Source organism: Carassius gibelio, chromosome B12, assembly GCF_023724105.1.
Source record: "Carassius gibelio isolate Cgi1373 ecotype wild population from Czech Republic chromosome B12, carGib1.2-hapl.c, whole genome shotgun sequence".
Taxonomy (NCBI): domain Eukaryota; kingdom Metazoa; phylum Chordata; class Actinopteri; order Cypriniformes; family Cyprinidae; genus Carassius; species Carassius gibelio.
This window is the reverse complement of record NC_068407.1, coordinates 9,499,822-9,521,729: the sequence shown is the minus strand read 5'-3', so window position 1 is coordinate 9,521,729 and position 21,908 is coordinate 9,499,822. Positions and strand designations below refer to the sequence as shown.

Below are 21,908 nucleotides of genomic sequence, written 5' to 3'. Positions count from 1 at the left end.
TCTGTAACATTACACAGATGCTTCATTTATAATCATATTTGTAAGGACTGCAGTATTAAATGAGACATCAGTCCCAGGGACAGCTTAAAATAGTCTTATCTACATTTGAATGAAGAAATCGCTGATGTTTTGGTGCAAAAAGGCTCCATTTACCACGTATTACATCGATGTGTCCTTTTGGCAGGCTTTGTGAAATGTTATTATGACTACATCCCTCAGAGTATCCCCTAATCTGTTTGCTGACTCTAGTTCTGTGTGAAAAATGACCCTGATTATCGCCGATACAAGATCATTTTCCCACTTTATTATTACACATGTAAGGAATTTTAAATAAATGGAAATGTGGCGCCCAAAAATGATTTGGACACTAGGCATTTGTAGATGGAAGCAATAGCAATAGATGTTGTTATACAGTGTGTGTGTATGTATGTATATATATATATATATATATATATATATATATAAACCATAAGATACAATATACTGTATTATTATAACTATAATATATTATTAAATAAATTAAATATAATCAATTATTAAAGCTATAATCACGAATCAGGGGGCAAAAAAATTAATAGCAGTACCCAGAACATGTTTTTTTTTTGCAAGAGTAACATTTCTGCTCAACTTTGACCCAGTTCCATCTTATCTGAAAACTTTTAATGCTCAGCTGCAAGTCAGTATGTTTGTATTTCATACGCACTGAGTTCAGCCCTGTCAGTCCAGATGAGTTAAATGCTTTGTTTATGTGGCTTTGACATTGTGTTACCTTTTTTTCTTCTTTATAAAAATATATTTTGCTGGCTGCCCTTGTAAATCTGGAACACATCGAAGTGTTATTTATGCTCGAGCTGCTATCTTGATAAAGCATGCCTGGAGACTGTGTTTTCTGTGCACAAACCCAAAGAGATATAAAAACAGCCAGTGAATGACAGGGAAGGAACATAGGCTGCAATCAGACTAGGTTTGTGGTGGACATTTTGATCTTTATGATGACAGGAAGAGAAGAAGAGTCACAATAGATCCGATTTTTCTCTCAGCCAAAGTGGTTTCTAAGCTTGAACGTTTGGCGTACAACAATGCATCAGAGTAGCGTTAGAAGTTGTTGCTCAACCAGTGTCATGCATACTGAGATATTTTCTATCCTTTGCTTAGCTTAACTGACAGGAGAAGCAGAATGTGTACAATATGCCAGAAATAAGAAACATACTTTTCAAGATGTATGTTTGGCTCCCTCAAGAGGGCAGTGTTTGTACAAAGCCATGCATTTAAAGCTGAAGTGAGTCCGTTACTTGCCATAAAGCATCTGCATCTTGTGCGTCGCACTACTTATTCATATTCATATTTAATTTATACTGTCAGACTGCTAATGTGTCCCTAATATACGTGCGCAAAAACAGAGTCAAAAATTAAGCCAAAAACAAAAGATTTGCTGTTAGTAAAACTCATATATAATATTTTTCAGTAAGTTTCAGTAGTGATTAATCTTATTACAAGTTAGTCACACGCACGTAAATGTAACTCAAGTTACGTTAAGACTGCGTCTGCTCAAAGATAGACTACTTTGGAAGAACATTCTTTTAAAAAACCTTTATTTAAATTCATTTTGTAAAGTCATTTTATATTTTACACGCTGTTATAAAAATAATAAAATAGTAGGCTCTAAAAATGTATTATAAAAAATTATTAATTTTAATAGAATGATAGCCTAATGTGTGTCCAAGCTTCAGTCTGTCTTTAGCTAAAGACAATAGAAAACGACACAGTATGAGACACAGCTACATAAAGACATGCTGTCTCATTTCTTGTAAAAAAAATAGATGACTTTTCTCTCTCCAAGTTGACCTTACATTGCTGCGCGTGCACCTTCCTCCTATCAGTTTCTGAATGAGCGTCTCTGTCGAAATCCCTCCCACTTCGTGTAAGCGCTAAATTAACTTTTTTTTTTTTTTTTTTTTTTTTTGCGAAACCTGTGGTACTTTAAAAAGGCAAGTCTGTCACGAAGAGAAGAAAACCGGTCCGAGTTTGTCCGCGGAACGTCTCGTTCTCCAGTTGAGTATGCAGGTGTCTCTAGCGCTCGTGCAGTGCGGCGCGCGGCTGTTGCTGCTGCTGCTGCTACAGGGATGTTTCACAGCTGCGCACGGATGGAGAGCTTTAAAAAACGATGCTACAGAAATTATACCAGAATACACAGAAGACACGAATAGACCAGAGGAGCAGATACAAATTTCTAATAACAACAACACAATGAACCGAGCTAAGAACGGAGGAAGGAGGTCATCAGCCAACTCACGTACTTATGGTAAGTAAAATGAAAAATATATGTAATTTTTTAGCACTGAGCTCTATCAAAGCACCAACACATAAAATATTATAGAACAATGATTTTTTTTCATGTAAGATTACTTGTGGGTTATTTTCCCTTAAAATTGGGCATTGTCAATCAACACCTTAAAATAATCCCCCAATAGATTTTTATTTTTTATTTTAATAACCCTCCATGTAGCCTTGCATTAGTTTACATAGTTATTTTGAATATTATTTTAGCTATTTTAAGCAAAGACTTAAGGAAAAAGTTATATTAGTGATTTTATATTTTATGTAAATAAGTAGCCTACAGCTTGTTTTAAGGAAAATACATTTTAGTACTCTCAAGGAAAATGCGTATTTTAGTAAGTTTTAGCATGATTGCATACAAAAATTGAGTACTGTGTTTTAAATGTGTGTAAAAATCAAGAGGTATGATAAAGAATTTGTGTCACATATTATTAGACAATTTCCGCTAGATAGATCTGTTATATAAAATGGACATTAGCAACTGAAAAGGTTATGGGGTTTATCTATCTATAATAATTTGCTCTAATTTTTAATAACATGTTATTTTGCCGACCACTGACTTTGAGGATTCACCCTGCATTTTATAGGGTATGTATACAGTATGTAGGCTACACATAAAATAATAATTTACTTCAACGAAACTGGATATTCCTGTATAGTCTATACAGGACTACACATCTACATAGACGTGGCCGCTTTTAAATAAAAGCTTTAAAGTAGTTTAGAAACTATTCTTGCCGTTCCACTTTTACACCAGCAAAAGTGATGCACTAACTTGGATAACCCTTTTTTTGTCCCCAATTTTACCTAATTAGACAAGGTCTGCCTTTCCATAACCATCTAATTGCAACAGTATGGTTTCATGGTAGTTGAAAATGTGAGAAGTTATTCTAAGGGGTCATTTCTTCAGGGTATTGCCTTGATAGCGAATGACTCCCACCTGTGAAAAGTAAAACTACTGTGAATTCAAACCTAGGTCTAACAATATACACTGTGTGTGTGTTTGTGTATGTTAATGTCAGGATTAAGAAAATAAAAATCTCTAAAAGAGCTTGTTTCCAGAACACAAATCAAGACTTTGAAAAAAAAAAAAGCAAATGTGTATGAGAAATTGGATGTCTAAATGTATTGCTAAATAAATACACAGATTACTTCCAAAAATAATAACAAGTGAACCTCCATTAACAGAGTAATGCAATTATGACAATAACAATAAATAATACAAATAATTAAGGATTGAGCAATTCGCAAAGTCAACAAAATATTTTCAAATAGCTAGTTTTGTCAGGACACCCCTAAAATGATGTTGTGTTTCAGCATAAGGAGACAGTAATCAAGCCAAGCACGTACGTTATACTTGCTCGTTAGGGGGTGAAAGATATCACACTCTGCTCTTGAAGGGGTGAAGTGTGGTGTAGTTTCTCTGGTGGTCAGTGTGGGGTCATGTTGAAATATGTTCATCTTCCTCTGGCTTTCGTCCTGCTCCTCATAAAACATCAGATCAGGTTTTCTGAGAATCAGGGGAGGCAGAACCTGAACTTATCACACACATAAATCCTTTGTTCTTCTCCATGAAGGGAGATCTTTCCAATCTCACTTTCATCTCTTTAACTAATGCATTAAAAGTGACATCTCTTATTGTCTTTTCTGTACAGAACAATCTGGTATGATGTTTAGTGTCTGTGGGTTTCTAATTTATTTGGATTCTCATCAATTCCAAATTATAGCATATCTATAACTTCACTAGCCAAATCCAAACCAGATTAATAAAAAACATATTTTACCGATATTAAAAGATTTTATCATGCATTTCCTTGCTGGCTGGACACACAACAACTTTTTCTGGGAAACTCGACAAAACACACAACAAAGGCAACTTTAGGAAATTTACTTAATGTCTGTGTATATAACAAAACAAAAAAATCAGTTTTGTCTATTGTAGCTGTGAATGATCCAAAACCCATGAAGTCATCCAGGCTATAATAAATACCAGTTCTGGTAGCTGTGTTTTATTTATGATGCATCCCTAAACATTTAACTAATTTGTTTGGGTTCTCCTCTCTTTCCCAGGAGCCTCTGAACTAAGTTGCCGGGAGCTGCGTTCTACCCGCTACATTACCGATGGATCCTGCCGCAGCGTCAAACCTGTAAAAGAACTGGTGTGTTCTGGTCAATGCCTTCCAGCTCACTTGATGCCAAACTCAATTCTAAGGGGAAAATGGTGGAGAAGCAGCTCATCCGATTACCGCTGCATTCCCGCTCACTCCCGCACCCAGCGGATACAGCTCCAGTGTCCTAACGGACCAAACCGGACATACAAAATCCGAGTCGTCACGTCTTGCAAGTGCAAACGCTACACTCGCCATCACAACCAATCGGACGTCAAGGAGTTGTCGTCCAAGAAGCCACGACGCAATAAGAAGCACCGCAGCAAAGTGCCGTCGGTCAACAGCAATTCGTACTGAGGGGGAAAACAGAAACTCTCTCTTGCACACATACAGATACACCTATATACATACGTATGCATACATATTTCAGAAACTGCAATCCTCAGCTACAAGGGAATGAACAAACGCATTAGCTTTTAACAAACATGTTGGCGTGCCAACAAGTTTGCAATGTATTTCAGATGTCTCGCTGTTTGTATGTGTTCTTGAGCTGAAATAGTTCCAGTTTGATCACAGAATGCCAGCAGACTAATGGACGCTTGAGTAAAAGATGTATGCTGTTATGTGAGATTAGTTGAGGGAATGATGATATTTTTGAGAGAAGGAGGAATAACTCCATATATTCTTGCCCAGGCAGTTCATTTCGAGTTTGAAGTTCATTGAAAGGGTAAGCTAACTACAGGCAAGCACGCTGAGCGCTCAACCAATCCACCAAGCGCTCATTTGAATGTTTGTGTACCAGATTTGTCCTCCTCTTCTGGGACTTGGAGCAGTGTATGATTTGACCGTTCAGCCGTGTCGGGCCCAAAAGACACGCCACTGCTGACAGATCGCTGAGGCCCAGAATTCTTAACCTTGGTCAGTTTGACCAGCCCACGAGTCCTCTTGACAGGCCGGGGAGCCGAGCCAGTCACCATGTGAGTGTCTGCAACTTCACATTTCCACAAGAAACTGATCGGAACTGGCAGTTACGGAGAGTTCGAAAAGTTGTGTCAGCCCTCCACGGTCCAAGTCCCCGGAGGTCAAGAACCGCAAACGATATTCCTGCGACTTGTCCTAATTACCAAATAGTTCCATTCCTGTGTTTAGGATTGGAGTCATAAAAAGCTATTTCCTCTAGACATGGTCAGTTCCTGTTTGTTAGAACACCCGAAAAAGAGGCCCACATGTGTGCAGCAATCTGCAGCAATTCCTCCCGGGCAAAAAACCTTTCTGCACCCTTACTTCGATGGAAACCATTTGGAGATATTCAGCTATCTGCAATCGCTAGCAGGTTTACCTACATCCATTACTGAAGTCTTCAACAAAGATGTCATCCTTCCTGTCTCGTGACCGGAAAAGTAGAGACAAATAAGTGAACCAAACTTTGAAATTGTGGTCTGGATGTTGATTTTACACAGGATAAAGAGATAAGAGAATGCCAATTGTTCAACATTTTCTGCTCGTTACTTTCCCACCTTTTTTTTTTTCCAGATCAGTGCTGATAACATTTGCTTATTTTTCAATTGTGTATTTGAAATAGCAACTGGAAGGTTTTTGTAGTTTTTTTTTTTTTTTTTTTAATGTAAGCAGACTTGCCATGAATAGCAACTTGTACATACTGTACCTGTGTGGTCTCATTGAGTGGCATCCTCTTCCAAAGAATGGATCCCCACTCTCTGTCCGACCAAAAGACTGTTACATAGAATGAATTGTATATTTATTTTTTTCAATTTCATCATTTAAATTATTTATGCAATCTTTGTAGAAAATAATAGCCATTATTGTACTATATGTAATTATAGTGAATTTCATAACGAAAAAGAGTACATGAATAAAGTTAAGCAACGTATATATGTGAAAAGAAGCGTGTTTATCATTCTTGTCAGACAGCTTTGACAGATCCTTTCTCCTCTTGGGCTGTGCCCGCACGCTAAATCCGTCCCTCAATAAGCCCTCTATAAACAATATTCCACAATTAGGAAGTAGAGGCTTTGTAGCACTTTGGAATGTCTAAGACACCTTTACAAAAGGCAAGAAAAGGAAAGAATCTCCTCGTCAGACAGGAACAGTACAGTCACAACAGAAACAGCTCTTTTTATCCGGTGTAGTGAACTCAACCCACAGGCCTCCATTCATCTGTTTGTTTGTTTAAGCTCGCGGAGTCTGAGCCATAGATTGACAAGGAAATGTGAATTGGCAGACTTGTTTTAGTCCCTCTAATCTTGTCTGTTGCACACTTTAGTGCAACAGACAAGATGATGAAATTCATGATGAAATTCTCTATATTAGTCTTAACTGGGTCCAGGATGCTCAGTGCACACTACATGGAGTCATTATGCTGTAAAACAAACAAATTTCCTTTCTATGTACTGTATTTTTGAAGTGTTTACGTACTCTTATATTGTGACTCAAAATGAAACATACTTAAACTAAATGATTTTCAGTTCTTGTTCTACTATAAAACATCTGTTGAGAACATTTTTCACTGCAGCTCTAATATAATCGACCCAAATGCCATGCCATGCTTTCGCTCAAAAGTAGCAGGCAGGCAGAAGCATTTCTAAGTCATTTAAGAACAAGTGCTTGAACGTGTCACAAGAGTAGTTCCTAAATAAATTGATGCTGACCAAGCATCTGACCTGAGTTACTGCCCATGTTTGCAGTCGTTGCTCGGCAGGGACCTGGCACGGACCTCCACAGCCACAGGGAAAGCAGGAGTGTGTGAGAGAGGTCAGCTGGGACTCACTCCTCAGTGTGTGTTTAACACTTTTGTTCCTGCTCCACAGTATGGTCAGATCAGACAAGTGTGCACTTCTCAATGTCATAAAAGTAGTTTAAAATGGATTCTCAAATGCTATTTTTTCCTTTTATTTTATTACATCAGTTGATATCTTACATTAAAAAAGACTATTACTTAATTATATATTTTTTAATCTATTAAAAAAATGTATACATTTTAACTGAATTCAACATTTTTAATATCAGACCTTGGGACTACACAAAGAAAAGAAAAATAATTCAAGAAGTTTAAAATGAGTTTTCAATTTGAGTAGAATTAGATCCAAGGGCCAGGCGGGTGTGGGTATTTAGGACAAAGAGTGTTAGGAAAAATGAGGAGGAACTAAAAGTGTCATTTAACACTGTTAGTCACTTGACTTGACTATAATGTATTAAAGACATTCATTGTTGAAGTCATAGCTCAACCTAAGATGACGTCTTTACCTTCCAGTGTCTCAAAGCACACAGGCTGACCTCTCTTAGTGGTACATTGTGGACTTCCAACACATGATGGTGATTAAGTAAATCTCACTGAACTGCTCCAGAATGTCACTTTCTTCTGGTAAGGCTGCATGAATGCTAAATTAAAGACACTGCTAGAGCATATGAAATGTAACAGAGCTGCTGTGTACTTTCAAATGAAATTCAAGAAGTTCTTGAGGTTGCATAGTACCTAAATAAAGTAATGCTTACACAGCATGAGTGTACAGACTAGTGACATCATTCAGTAACTTGAACTTCAGATCAGCTGATTTACATATTATGTTAGCGTAGATGGTTTCTGTTATTGCCGAAAAACCAAAATACATCAGTAATATATCTTTTAGTGATGACTGCTCTGCTAGCTGGGATTATGTTGTAAATTTGGCTCAATAAAAAAAAAAAGAAAAGAAAAAAAAAAGAAGAAAAGGTCAAATTCTCACAGTTGTTTGAATCTTAAGTTTCCTTTTAGACTTGGATATTGACGACAATAGTTGGGCCATTATACAAGTTTTTCCTAGGGTGGGTATATTTACTGAGCGTAATGTTATACAAAAGGAACAGAAGTTTGTCTGGAGCTCAAATGAATGAAACAAGGAGCAAAATTCCCCAACATACATTGCCCAAAAATTTAAAAATGAAGTGTAAATGGGGGGTTTAAAATTTTATATAGATGAAATATAAAGATTATATTTACAGCTGCCCATACGTATGTGGTTGGTATTTTTCGAGGGATTTTGAAAGAAGACGCTAATGCTAATCAAGGTTGCATTTATTTGATCAAAATACTTTAAAGAAACGTTAAGAAAGTTCCAAAGAGCAGCATTTATTTGAAACATTGTAAATTCCTTCACTGTTTTACTTTTGATCAATTTAATGTATCCTTGCTGAATAAAAGTAATTCTTTGTAAATTAATAAACTTTTGAATGGTTCTGCAGTGTATAAAAATACAAAATGGGTTCATTTCACTAGTGTATCCGGACAGGACAAACAAAGAAAAAAAAGTTAAATGCTCAAGAACATGACATGAATCAGAGTAATCACATAAATTAACAAAACACACCTGGAAACAATAAAACAAATGGCAAAAGGACAGGAAACAAGAACATAATATGAAGCATATCAAAATAAAAGGGCATGGATGCAATGCATGCTATTGGACATATTACTGGGGATTACTTTAATTCAAAGTCTTTAACGCACCAGTCAGTTTGCCTAAAACTCAATTCAAGGCTCTCCAAAGAAGAATTTAATTTCCAAAGTCAAACACATGTGGGCTATGACGGATGCATTTGGATACGGATGTTTGTTCTCCATCTGCCACTCCCTTATCGGTTCATACGAACTAACAGCTTCTAACAAATCCAAAGCAGAGCAGCACTTGGCACAGACTTGGGAACATGGGAAGTGTTAGAGAGGACACAGAGCAGGATCTGGTGGCGGCGGGGGCGTCTGAGGGAAAGGCCAGGGTCAGGGCAGAATGGAGAGACTGGAGCCACTCAGCATGTCCTCCGTCACACCCCCACCAAAAAGGCTTTTAAGTGTCCCCTGCTCACTGGATTCAAAGAATGAACCCTGGGACTAAGAGTGGTAAAGGGCTGCCTATCAATGATCCATGAAGGATGGCTCAGTGGGAAATTCGGGTGGGGGGAAGAACGGATGTGTCCAGGGGTGGATGGTAGCATCACGGGTCAGTAGTATTCGATGAGCCTTGACTGTCCCAACCAAGTGGCAGCATCCGATGTATGTAGGCCAAAGATACACGGCGGGAAAGAAAACCGGAAAGTCAATAAACATTAACAATACTAACTCAAAACAAATATGTATCGGTGGACATGTTGTGCTTCAATTGTCACCAATACGGCAAAACACTGGAAGTCTCTTGTAGAAACACATCAATTTGAGGCACTGCGCAACGTGTTTGTGTGGGAAGCGAGGTAACAGTGTTAACCTCAGGCCTTGCCAGCTGGGTGTCGAGCCTTGGCTCTGGTTTGCAGTTTGTTTGTTCAAAAGATTACAATCCATCCAAGTTAAACAGACACCTTGAACATAACCCAGCTCTGCCAATAAACACATGCCAAATGGTGTGAGTGTAAGTAATATGCACTCTTGCATCAGAGGGGAAGGAGAAAGGCCAGGTACAGGCCAATATACGCATGTGTGACATCAACATATGATGTCATCATGGCTACCAATACACAGAAAGTTGAACTGATTAAATGTAATAATTCTACAGCTTAGTTAACATAAGCACGGTCGAATGCTTATGGAAAGTCTCATATAGTCTTTATTATGTTTTGATCTTTGTACAACATATTCTGGAATGGCATATCTAGAGAATTAATCAAATTAAATTGGGTCAGTTTTAATCTTTTGCCTAAGACGGGGGAATGTGATGAAGAATAGTCTATTCTCTCAGTGACAATCATCAGTTGTTTGTTTTTCAGCAGAATTATGATAAAAATAGCTTAACCTGCCTATAACAAGAAGAATATGACCTTTAAAGTAGAGGTCCTCAACCAAACTTTCAGGGGAAAGTATTTTAAATGATTGAAGCTAAATTAAAATGTACCTCTAATCTTAATTGAAAATATAAAAAGCATAAAATCAAGATCTACTATATAATGGAATATTGAATAATTAATAATTTTTCCCTCCCTCAATAACTATTGTTTTTACTGAGGTTTCAACAAATTATGGTTAGCTAATTTAATGCATCAACACTCCCAGTTTCTGTTAATAACAATAAAAAAGTATTGAATACATAACAGTGTATTCAATAGTGTTTTGGACAGTGAAGGGCCATAGAATCGGTTGAGAAGCACTGCTTTATATATACAGTTTATCCAAAAATAAAAAGACTCCAAACCTGATTGATTTTCTCTTCTTGTGAAACATAAATTATTTAATGTGTGTGCGTATGTGTGTGTTTTGCAATACAATGAAATTCAATGGGGTTTAATATTGGTTTGATCCCTTTTTGTGTTTTGCAGGAAAAAATAAATTTTTAAAATGCATATTGTTTGATATTAAGCAAAAGTAAAAAGAGCAAAAACCTACTGCTTGCATCCAAGCACTTTGATTTGATTTAAAAAAGTTTGATTGTCTGCATAATGTCTTTCCATTTGTTGACAAAGGACAGTCATACTGGTGGATATAAAATATGGTACCAACCATTGAAAAGCCATGTGGGTCACGCCCACCTCTCATCACCCAGATGTGCAGCACAGCGGGTTTTGATCATGATAGAACAGTTTCATTTTCATATGTCTCTGTAGCATTACCTCACCACTCAACACAGGGGCTGACAGCTCTAATGGTGGTTTCACTATGTCTCTGTAAAAACGCCACTCCACTACTTCAACATCCCAAAAAAAAGCTTGAGAAGAAATGCAGAAACCTGGGAATCACACATAAGATATCACCTCATCATTGCCAAGTTGATTAATTTGCTTCTTATTGAAAGAGCAGATCTGTTCTGGTGCACATTCTGGTCGATACAATACATGTATTATATCGTGAAATTGTATTAAATGTGCTAAACTATTCTTCTAGCAACAAAACATACTTTTCAAACTCTCACTATTTTATTTAATTTGCTCAACAGCAGATATGCTTGAATTACAAGAGAACTCTGTCATTTGTCTTGCTAAAGCTAATTTCAGCTAAAGTCAAACAATATATGATATTTTATGTATCCTATATAGTCATAATTAAATAATATTTTCCAATTCTTGGAAAATTTGACAAAATTACAACTGCATAATAAAAATATGCTGCTCTCAAGAAATATTTACCTCGGGTTTCATCATGTTTCATAATTCTCAAGCATGCTCTTCAGTGACACTGTTGCCTCCCTGTGTGCATTACCTAAAATATCAAATAATAATAAATACAATTAAAACATTGATTGTTGTAATGGAAATGATGCCACAACCTATTATCATAGAAAACAATGTATAAAATAAATAATCAAATGGTTTATGTTTATATGACTCTTCGTTTAGATTATATTTATGAATTTTCAAGTAATAATTTAAAATAATTTTTACAAGTAATATTTTTTCAAAAAAAAATAAAGAGCTTTTATAGCATACCAATACGATAGATGAGAGCACTTTAATGTGACCTTTAATATGACTTTCATTTAATAAAAATGTATAAAATAAAAATAAAATAACATAAAAATCAAGCCCGGTGACATAAAATTGAAGAGACGCACAATTGTTCTTGTCCCCAGTTTCTTGAAAAAATTGTGTGAGTTACATGTGCCCTCTGTTTGATTGTGATACAGATGGGAACTGTTTTGATTTTTGGTATTTTGAGTGCTCTGATTAATCAGTCTCTTTTGAATCCTTTAAAAAAAGAAAGAAAGAAAAAGAAGCAATCAGTCAAAATGCAGTGAAAATTGTTTCCTAGCCGTGTGGCCTGGTGCATAGCCCGAGAGGGGGTTAGCAGATATCTTTTGGATCTCTGAAGCTTAGAGGGATTTGAATGCAGTGATCAATTCAGCTTTCTAGTCTTATCAGATAACACACAGCCTCTGGGGATATCCATACAAACTCATTCACTTGAAATACCAAACAGAGGTGTGTAAACTTTGATACAAAAACTTCCAAATCCCTGTAAGAGTATAGCGACTACAGAATGCAGCAGAACTCAACAAAGAAATATGCTTTTAAGTTGATAAACATGTAATATGAAATTGACATGGCCAGAGTTTGAGTTTGACTCTGTCTGACCTAAAGATACTTAAAGGTGAGGCAAACCTCTGAGCTCGGATTCTAATAGATCTCTTTTCTAAATTTACTTCCATTTTTTCTGTCAACTAAGCTTTTATTTGAAGATAGAATGAAGATGGATCAGAGAATAGCTCATTTTAACCTCAGATGGAGGAGACATGCAGTGGAATGATTTTAGCAGATGCATATCCATTTAAAAAAGTTTAGAAGAGAATTGTGTAGGAAAAACATGTAAATTGGCATGTAAAGTTTCCACTCAAATCAGCCAAGGCCATTCCAAAAGACTTGGAATACATTAACTTGCAACTTAAACTTTAAGTCAAGTAAAGAAATCTGGTTGCATCTCCATTTTTTCTCGCATAAACTAAACTTGAGGGTCACTTAACCTTTTTTTTCAGTAAATAAAATGGACATTAGCCAAATATATATATATATATATATATATATATATATATATATATATATATATATATATATATATATATATATATATATATATATTTTATGAATTCTTCAAAAAAAAAAAAACAAGCCAGAGGGAAAATAAATGTGGTTGAAATCATGTCCTCCTGACATGCATTCTAACTATGTGTTTTCAATATTTTTCCTTCAAACATATGCAAAGCACATTATCAATCTGAGACCATCTGAGATTTCTGACAGAGAGCGTGTAAGAGATGGAGACAGATGGAGAAGGAGGGAGAGAGATTATTGTAATTGCACAATAATACTTTTCTAGTTGCCAACGAGTTGAATGTAAATATTTACGTAGAAATAAAATTAAATTTTATGACATAGTGGCATGCAGTTGTTTCCCAATATCTGTTAAGCACATGATAATAGTTAAGTCAATATATATGAACTCCAGTAATCCAAATCCAGTCTAAGGGTCACCTGCCTTATGATCTGTGAACTACTTTACCAGACGCTGGCTAAAATTACAGTTTTTAAATCCCACTAGATCCAGAGTGACGCTAAAGCTCAGTTTGGCCCCTGACGGACAGGTATCAAACACAAATCTCATAACACAACATCCTCGGAAAGCCTGAACCGAAATACGTAAACCAGGAATTTCACTTTCTCTGATGACGCTCCGACTTGAAACTTCCCATCGTCACCAAACCCTTGGAGAAATCACTCTTAATCCCACCAGATGAGTGATGGGGGACCTTTTTTTCCGGGTTCTTTGAGGCAGTTTGTCAAGTTTTTTTTTTTTTTTAATAAAGTCAAAAGCCTGTTTTCTTTTCTCACTTTCCTTGGGTTATCATCACGTTTCAGCCATTAAATGCCTTATATGAAATGTTCACAATATTAACAGACAACTTCAAACAGCTTTAAGCAATTTCAGACTTCCAAAAGAAGCATAAAAAACCCCAACATTATTATTATTATTTGAATAGCTATATTCCTAAATGTCCTGTTGACATCAGTCATTCCTTTCAAAAAGTGAATAGTTTGAATGCTTCAATCTGTCAGAATGGATTTGAGGCCCCACTGAAATGTTAGAGTCCTCTGGAAGCCATAGCAATGGTAAACCCTAGACATACAGTACACGTGTGCTGTTGAATGTAAATTATCCTGAGAGCCGCAAGACCTAGGTCTGGAGTCAACAGGGAAGCATCAGCGTTCTACCCTGCATCCCCTACGGTCACCTCTCTAAATGAGCCGTTCTGCTTTTATGGGTGAACGCAAGTGTTGAAATCTGTGAAGCATGTTGCAGGTTCCCTTGGCTTCAGTGCATCCATCTGGACAATAAACCCCACAGCAGCTAGACCGGAGAGACGTGCAAATAACAAACAAAGGGTGTGGGTCGGAGCAAATTCCGTCCATCTCGCAATCGGTTACCACTTAATGAAAAATCTGATCATCTGAGCATAAAAGATACATCTGCAGGCAAGCACATTTTTCCCATAAAAGGACATGTTGAGAAATGTCCCTGATATTTCCAATGGCCAAGATCGGTGATTACGCTTGTTTTATCTTGCCTGGACCTGATAAATGAAACCAGAAAGTGGTAAACGCGCAGTTGCTGTGGAGACAAAGCAGTAATCGTTTAGCAGGTGCTTTCTCCCAAAGCCAAAGTGTGGATGAAGCACACATATGCAGAAGATTTTTACACTCCCTTTAAACCGCAACACACATACCTCGCATTCTCAACAGCCGCGCGAGTGGAGGGGCACAAGCACAGGGTGGAACTGCACACGCCATGGCCCAACATTACATAATTCCTAAATATTTTGAAGGTCAACAAACATCTCTATTTTATTAATCTTGCATAACATCCTGTGTTTGGAATCACAAGCTCGGTTCCAAAAACAAGTGAACGTCCTCTGTAGGCAGCGTTTTAAATCTTCTTTGGTGCAACTGTAACAAAAAACTCTGCTAACTAAATAAAATATGCTGCCTGTTCTTTTTGCCAAATTCTTATACTTTGTTCCAGGTAATTCTTACAGCTCCTGCTTAAAAATAACCATTGGAATAACTCGGAGACATTATGTTTTGATTCACAGTAACACTTTTAAGTCAGCATTTCAGTTTAAGTACTCCTAGTCATATTCACCTCCAAATTAGTCTGCAACAAAGCATATAGCAGCATCACCAACACAATTTTTAAAGGCGGCAATCTCAGAATGCACTGTAATGAGCTTCAGGCACGGACTGGCCATCAGGAGAACCGGGACAATTCCCAGTGGCCTGGCAGGCGATTTAACCCGCTGCCCTGTTTTATCATTATTATTATATAACTGCCTGCCAGATGTACTATAGTGATTATTTCTGAATTCCTCATTCGATAAAAGATCTCTAATAAATCATGAATTGGTTAGTCGTGTCTGGCACCTCCGGCAAACGGTTTCAATCAGAGTAATCAATGCCAGAGATCTGAGAATGGAGTGAAAGTGCCCAGGTGGAGCAGAGAAGCAAAACTACTGTTCAGGATTTCAAGTGCAGGTTAGTTTCATCTGTAAATAGGCTATTGAAGTTTTGGTTTCCTTTACTTAGTTAAGCAGTAGCAGCCCATTACTCATCACTCAAAATAGTGTATACCAAAGGACATCATTATCTATTGTAAAGTTACAGTAGTATTTTTGCAGACAAATAATCATATTGTTTTATAATAGATTTAGAGGGTGATAGGACAGATTAAAAAATGGTTTCACTATAAAGCCAAAGACAATGGTTGCTGTTGTTAAACGATGGTAACCCCAAAATTAAATATGCTTAACCGTGAAAGTTGTAGTAAAAATAAATACAAATGGTAATCCATCTGCCAAAAAAAATAAAAATAATAACAACAAAAAAACATCGTTACTGTACATTTACTACAGTAAAATTTATTAAAATTTAATTTTTGTGAGAGAAAAATATGACTCATGTTAGGTAGTAGGATTTTTTTCTAAAAATATTGTAAAGATTTAGTTAATATTGTACTAATTTTCACATTTAGGCAATTTAGAATGTATAGTTTTGTTAAATCTTGAGTATTAAAGTCATGTGAGAGACAGAAACATATCAGGAAAAAAAAAAAAAGCCTAAAAAGTAAAAGTGAATTAGAGATGCAGTTTAGGAGAGAACTTTTAATTGTTTTGCATGTCCTCAGCCTTAGGATTTAAACCTTTTTAATGTGCTGGCCATCCAAAAAATAGGTTTGTCCATGTTTCAAAATATGTTGTGGGTGTATGAGATGGCCTGTACGAGTGTGAGATTTCCTGGCCTGAAATTTTGTCCCAGTCCACCCCGACGAGCTGAGAGATATCAATAAATTCTCATGCTCACCAAGGGTGCTTTATTCAATTAAAAAATACAGTAAAATTGTAATACACTTTTTTCAGGATTCTTAAATGAACAGAAAATTCAAAGATCAACTTTTATTTGAATTATATATTTTTAAACATCAACAAGAGTCACATTTTGATAAATTCTTGCTGAATAAAACTATACATTTCCAAGAAAATATTACTGATCCTAAACTTGTGCATACAATATAAAATAATTAAAGGGGGGGTGAAATGCTATTTCATGTATACTGAGTTTTTTACACTGTTAAAGAGTTGGATTCCCATGCTAAACATGGACAAAGTTTCAAAAATTAAGTTGTACGTTTGAAGGAGTATTTTTGTTCCAAAAATACCTCTTCCAGTTTGTCACAAGTTTCGGAAAGTTTTTTCCGAGTATGGGTCTGTGTGACGTTAGATGGAGCGGAATTTCCTTATATGGGTCCTAGGGCACTTCTGCCGGAAGAGCGCGCGCCCCCGTGGAGCAGAGCACAGACATTCCCTGATCAGAGCGAGAGCGAAAAGTCACAAAAGAAGTGTGTTTTTGGTTGCGAAGGCAAGATAACCCTGCACAGATTACCAAAAAAAAAAAAAACATTAAGGGACCAGTGGACAGAGTTTATTTTTACGGAGTTTGTTTGTTCCCTGCATTTCGAAGATGCCTGTTTTACAAACAAGGGCCAGTTTGACGCCGTATATGCGTATCGTTTATTTCTTAAAGATGATGCAATCCCAACGAAAAAGGGTCACGATCGTGTGTTCGAACCGCAGGCGGTGAGTAAAATTGCTTCAAATATCTCTGTGTTGTTAACTTAGCTATCGGCACATAAGCACATCAAGTAAACCTTGTACACCTTTAAAGAAAAAAATGACGACATAAAGTGGAACTTAGTCATTTTCCAAAACCGCTAAGCAAATATATACAGTTTCAATAAATACCACATATAGACATCCTGCTGTAGTCGTTGCTGCCTGGGGATCTGATTGTGGATCATAAATATACACTGAATCTGACTGTTAGCCATGGTTTGTTTTGGATGATGTTTTTTTTTCCTCATGGTAATGTCACAGCTTCCAAACCCTCTCAACGCAAAAGCTTACTCGCGCTCGTGATTCTTTAGCTCCGCCCAGTTAGTACTGACTATGCAACATCTACAATATGTACAATAACTATACAGATAAGTTTTATGGACATATGAACATAATTTACACTATTGCCATGGACAGTAAAGTGCATAGAAAATATTTCAGAGTGCAAATGGATTATTCATTGTTTCTGGATGAACAGACAGTAGTGCAAGTAAAAACAAGTTTACTGTTTTTTGCTTTGCTTACGCAGAGAATACCAATTTAAGATGATGCCTTAGAAGTTCAGATTAGGTTTATTGGAACTTCTGTACAGTCTGCTAACAATCTCGGATAGAATGTGCTCTAAAAAATACCTCAGAATAATTATACCTGAATGTTCAAACCAAATATAGCGGACAAAGAATGGAAATAATTAATCAAAATATGGCCAAGTTGAACTAAGGACACCCAAAACACATTCTCCCCTCCAAAGTCCTCTAAACTAGCAGGTCTGCTAATGCTCTAAGAGACAACTGGTACAGGAAAAAATCCCGCTGACACAAACTGAAGTTCACACAAATCATCTTTCGGAACCTGGCCAAGCTCATGGGGGTAGGTCGCCCGAGAGACGGACAGCCTCATTTGGTTCCCTCGTCCTGGGATCCATCAGGATATGTGACAGGCCGACTGTGGCCCCGCTGTTCTGACAGCACCAATAAGTCCACATGAAGGGAAAGCCCTTGACTGCCCCTGCCCCCACTTGCCTTGCCTCATTACCCTCCACAGGTGCCTCCCGCGTCAGCCGCAGCCTCTATCTCACAGGACGGATCTGATCTCCCCCACACACTTGGCCTCAACCTGCGGACCATTACTGTAACAATCCCCAGAGCCGAGCTGCTCCGGCCTTACATACGTGGAAGTGTCACACAATTCAAGAATGATTAAATGAAATAGGTGTTCAAAGTATATCAGGTGTCACAACAAATGAATGGAAAGTCAAAGAGAACAGATCAGACAGAGGCATCATCATGTTGAACTCAACACCATATTTAGGCATCTGCCAAGTTACACAAACGTTCTCAATTGTAATTAGGGGGATTGAGAGATGTGTCATCTTTCATCACACACAGCAGACATGCTTGCAGATAAAGACGGTTTCAGATGTTGATTTTTTTGTCATGCATTCATTCTCATTCCAGAGAAATTTGGGTTTATTGAACTCTCACTCCAAACAAATGTACTATGTGTATATTTTTTTTCACGCACTGCCTGGAAGCCCCAATCCTCCAGACTGTGGAATGAATTCTGTATGACTTTCATATGAAACAGCCTCCAGTCGAAACACTCAGAACACCTCTATGGGCCGGGGTGGAAATCAGCCTTTCAAAAGCAATGTTTTTACAGCGAGACACATCCGGTGCTATCGAACATCACTACAGTAAATCAGAAAACAAAGACTAGTTCTTTAGCTTTTTTGTTATTGTTGTAGATAAATGAATACCAACTGTATGTAATGCATACACAGCGATTTCATCTGTTGATACTCAAAATTGTTTGCACACATTTTCATTTAAATATCTGGTATGTCCATTTTGCATGCTGATAGCATATAGTTTCCTGTGATACACTTCCAGAACAAAGCCATCAGGGATGAGTAACTGGATATTGCATGATGAGATGTATTTGATAACCAGACAGGCTTGTTTCTGTAGCATTTCTCTTAGTATTCAGTTCATTGGTGGTTTACATGGAATTCAACTACAGTGTTTTTTATTAGAATTTACAACATTACACTTTTTTAATCCATGAATCAAGACTGAATTCAGTGTTAATCATGGCTATTAAAATTATACTAGACGAGACAGAAATTGCATTATTAAACAACTTAAATTGAGTTTACTTAAATTTAGTTAATTATGCCTAAAGTTACATTTAACAACATAACATAATATATATATATATATATATATATATATATATATATATATATATATATATATATATATATATATATAAAATATATACCTTTAAATTCTATAATATTTTAGTTAATTACAACTAACTAAAATGATTCAATATGACATGACGAAACACTGATTACAATTAAATGATATTTCTGTTAAAAAAGGCAAAGGTATGCCTGATGAAGGTCATCAGACCAAAACATTACTTGTGATAATAAACCTCAACATTTAGCAAGTATAGAAAGTGCACAGGATTGCATATTTTTATGTAAAAAAAGGCAAAAAGTTATGATTAAAACAAAAAATGGAGTAAAAATGTAGATTTTTTTTTACATTTATTTTAAGTCATTTGTGTCATTGTGTCATTTCAATCTTGTTTATATCAACTAAAATCAAATACTATTTTAATCAAATTACAAATAATTAAAATGAACGAATATGACTTGACAAAACATCGACTAAATTTGGATGATATAATGATATCCACTAGAATGAGTACAGATTACAACTAGCTAAAATTAATAAATATGAAATGACAAACTGCAAAAATGTACACTGGTTTGATTTGAATGGTCATTTGTGAGTTGTGCAAGATGCTATAGTAAAACTGAAGTAAATGAGAAATACAAGTGCAAACTATAAATAGGGAGGAAAAAATGTCTCCTGATAATCCTCCCTGAAACTGCTATCAGTTGGTCACTAAAAATGTCTATGTGCTCTTTGTTAACAGTGCTGGGAAGTAATTGTTAAGTGCTGTGATATCCATTATAAGACTGAAGGCACTTACAGAGAATTACGACCCTGTGTCTCTGAGGTGCTGATTGAGCAGACAGATGGTACATAAATTATGATGAAAAGACATCACCAGGTTGACCCACCCCATCGAATGCTTAATCTGCCGCCAAGACAGATTTTATTTTCCTTGAACGACTAGAAAAAAAGGACAGATTGGAGAGAGAAAGAAAAACAAAAAAATCAAGAGAGTCATTCCATTAAATCTGTGGTTGGCAATCGCACATCTGGAAAGCTTCGGCATCTGTTGCTACATTTTCCAAAAGCGTGTTCTGATTTTCCAGAATGCTTACATGAAAAACGATAAATCATTTAACCTCTGTAGGTGGTTAAAGAGGGATCATGCACTCGTACGTCCGGTTCACTTGTCCTCTTTGAAAAGCGGCATTAAAATTTACATACTCTGTCTTCCTAACAACCGCTGTGGCCAGAAAGAGCATCTCAACTATTGCGACAAAGGCAAATCAGTGAATTTAGAGACTGACTGCTCAGATAAAACATTCTCCTCCTCAATGACGAATGCAGAGATCGTTCAGCCTGAATGAACTTCCAGAACCTGTTCGCGCACTCGTTCTGCAAGGAGTCCCTGGAGGACTCGAGGGGGGCTTGTGTGCGTAACCTTTACCGTGCTTGTCCAGGATACACATCTGCACCTGCGCTTTACGAAGGTCCCCATTAGCCTCGCACGGTCCCTCTCTGTCCTGTCTCTACAGTCTCAGAACTTTTTAAGTGTCCCGTTGTCTGTGCCTAGTTGCGGGTCATTCTCCAGGGACCCGATTAGAACAGGCCGCTCTCTCAGCTGTGTTCTCCGCATGTCAGAACGGGCCTGCTTTATTGTTTCATTATGAGGGGGGGTGACATTCAGGGAGTGTGTTTTACTGCCACTGGCTGTTTGTTAAGTCCAGGGATCACGACTCGTCCAACACTCACTAAATCATAAAAAGCTTTTTTTTAAAACACTGATTGCTTTCAGAAACACAACTGCGATCCAGACTGATACACAGTTGAAACTGTGAAAACAGCTTTTGTAGTTCGTTACAAATGAGTTTTAAGCAAACATGTTGCATTGATAAAAGGACATAAAATCCAAATGAAGCCAGTTAAAACATCTCGCTTAGAAGTGCACCTGATCGTGACGTTCTATCTGAGGCGTTTCGAGAAGATACAGGTGTTTTTCCCAATGATATCACGAGTATGCACATGTTGAGATGCACATCTTTTGATAACGTCACGAGTTCCTGTGTTCTCAGTGGCCATTACATTTAAGCTCTGCTAAGCTGATTCAAATGCATTTCCAGCTCTTGAAGGACATCTAACACTCCTGAGTCTTAACCACGGCTGTCTCCCGATCCCGGCCTACGTAAGTCTCCAGCATGCCAACGAGTGACTGCATAAGAGCATATAAATTTATTTTTTATTGGGGATTTGGTAGGCGGTAACACTATACTTTGAGCTGTTTGCTTAAGAGGAGAATAGAGGTAAGGATGGGTAATGGAAGATTAAACTTTCGAGTCCCCCACCAGGACGTGGTCTTGGCTCTGTCGGAGAGGATGTGTGGAAGCTGCCAAATGTAATGCTCAAATCAGTCATAGTGAACTAGTTGTGCTTTAATTTGACATTTTTCACATTTGGAATCCACTTTTATCCAAAGTGACTTACAATGCATTCAAGTTTTACAGTTACCAGGATGTGTGTTTCCTGGGAAACAAATCCACGACTGTGTTTCTAGCACCTAATTCAATTAGTTACAGGAAAACATTTTTGTAGTTAAAATGTAAAGATCTTAGAGAGAGATTTTAGAGGTTCATAGTCATAATACTAAA

At 37.0% G+C, this 21,908-nt stretch overlaps 1 protein-coding gene across 1 annotated transcript; it reads left to right on the top strand.

The window, feature by feature from the left end:
* Positions 1-1,972: 1,972 nt before the first annotated feature.
* Positions 1,973-5,929, top strand: LOC127969543 (sclerostin). Its single transcript, XM_052571591.1, has 2 exons — positions 1,973-2,302; positions 4,408-5,929. The coding sequence occupies exons 1-2, from the start codon at positions 2,059-2,061 to the stop codon at positions 4,800-4,802; spliced, it is 639 nt and encodes a 212-aa protein (XP_052427551.1). The 5' UTR covers positions 1,973-2,058; the 3' UTR covers positions 4,803-5,929.
* The last annotated feature ends 15,979 nt before the right edge of the window (positions 5,930-21,908 follow it).

Bases quoted from the DNA above. Each gene is read 5' to 3' on its own strand.
- LOC127969543 (XM_052571591.1), top strand. From the start codon at position 2,059: ATGCAGGTGTCTCTAGCGCTCGTGCAGTGCGGCGCGCGGCTGTTGCTG. The intron at 2,303-4,407 runs GTAAGTAAAATG...TCTCTTTCCCAG, and splicing joins AGCCAACTCACGTACTTATG to GAGCCTCTGAACTAAGTTGC.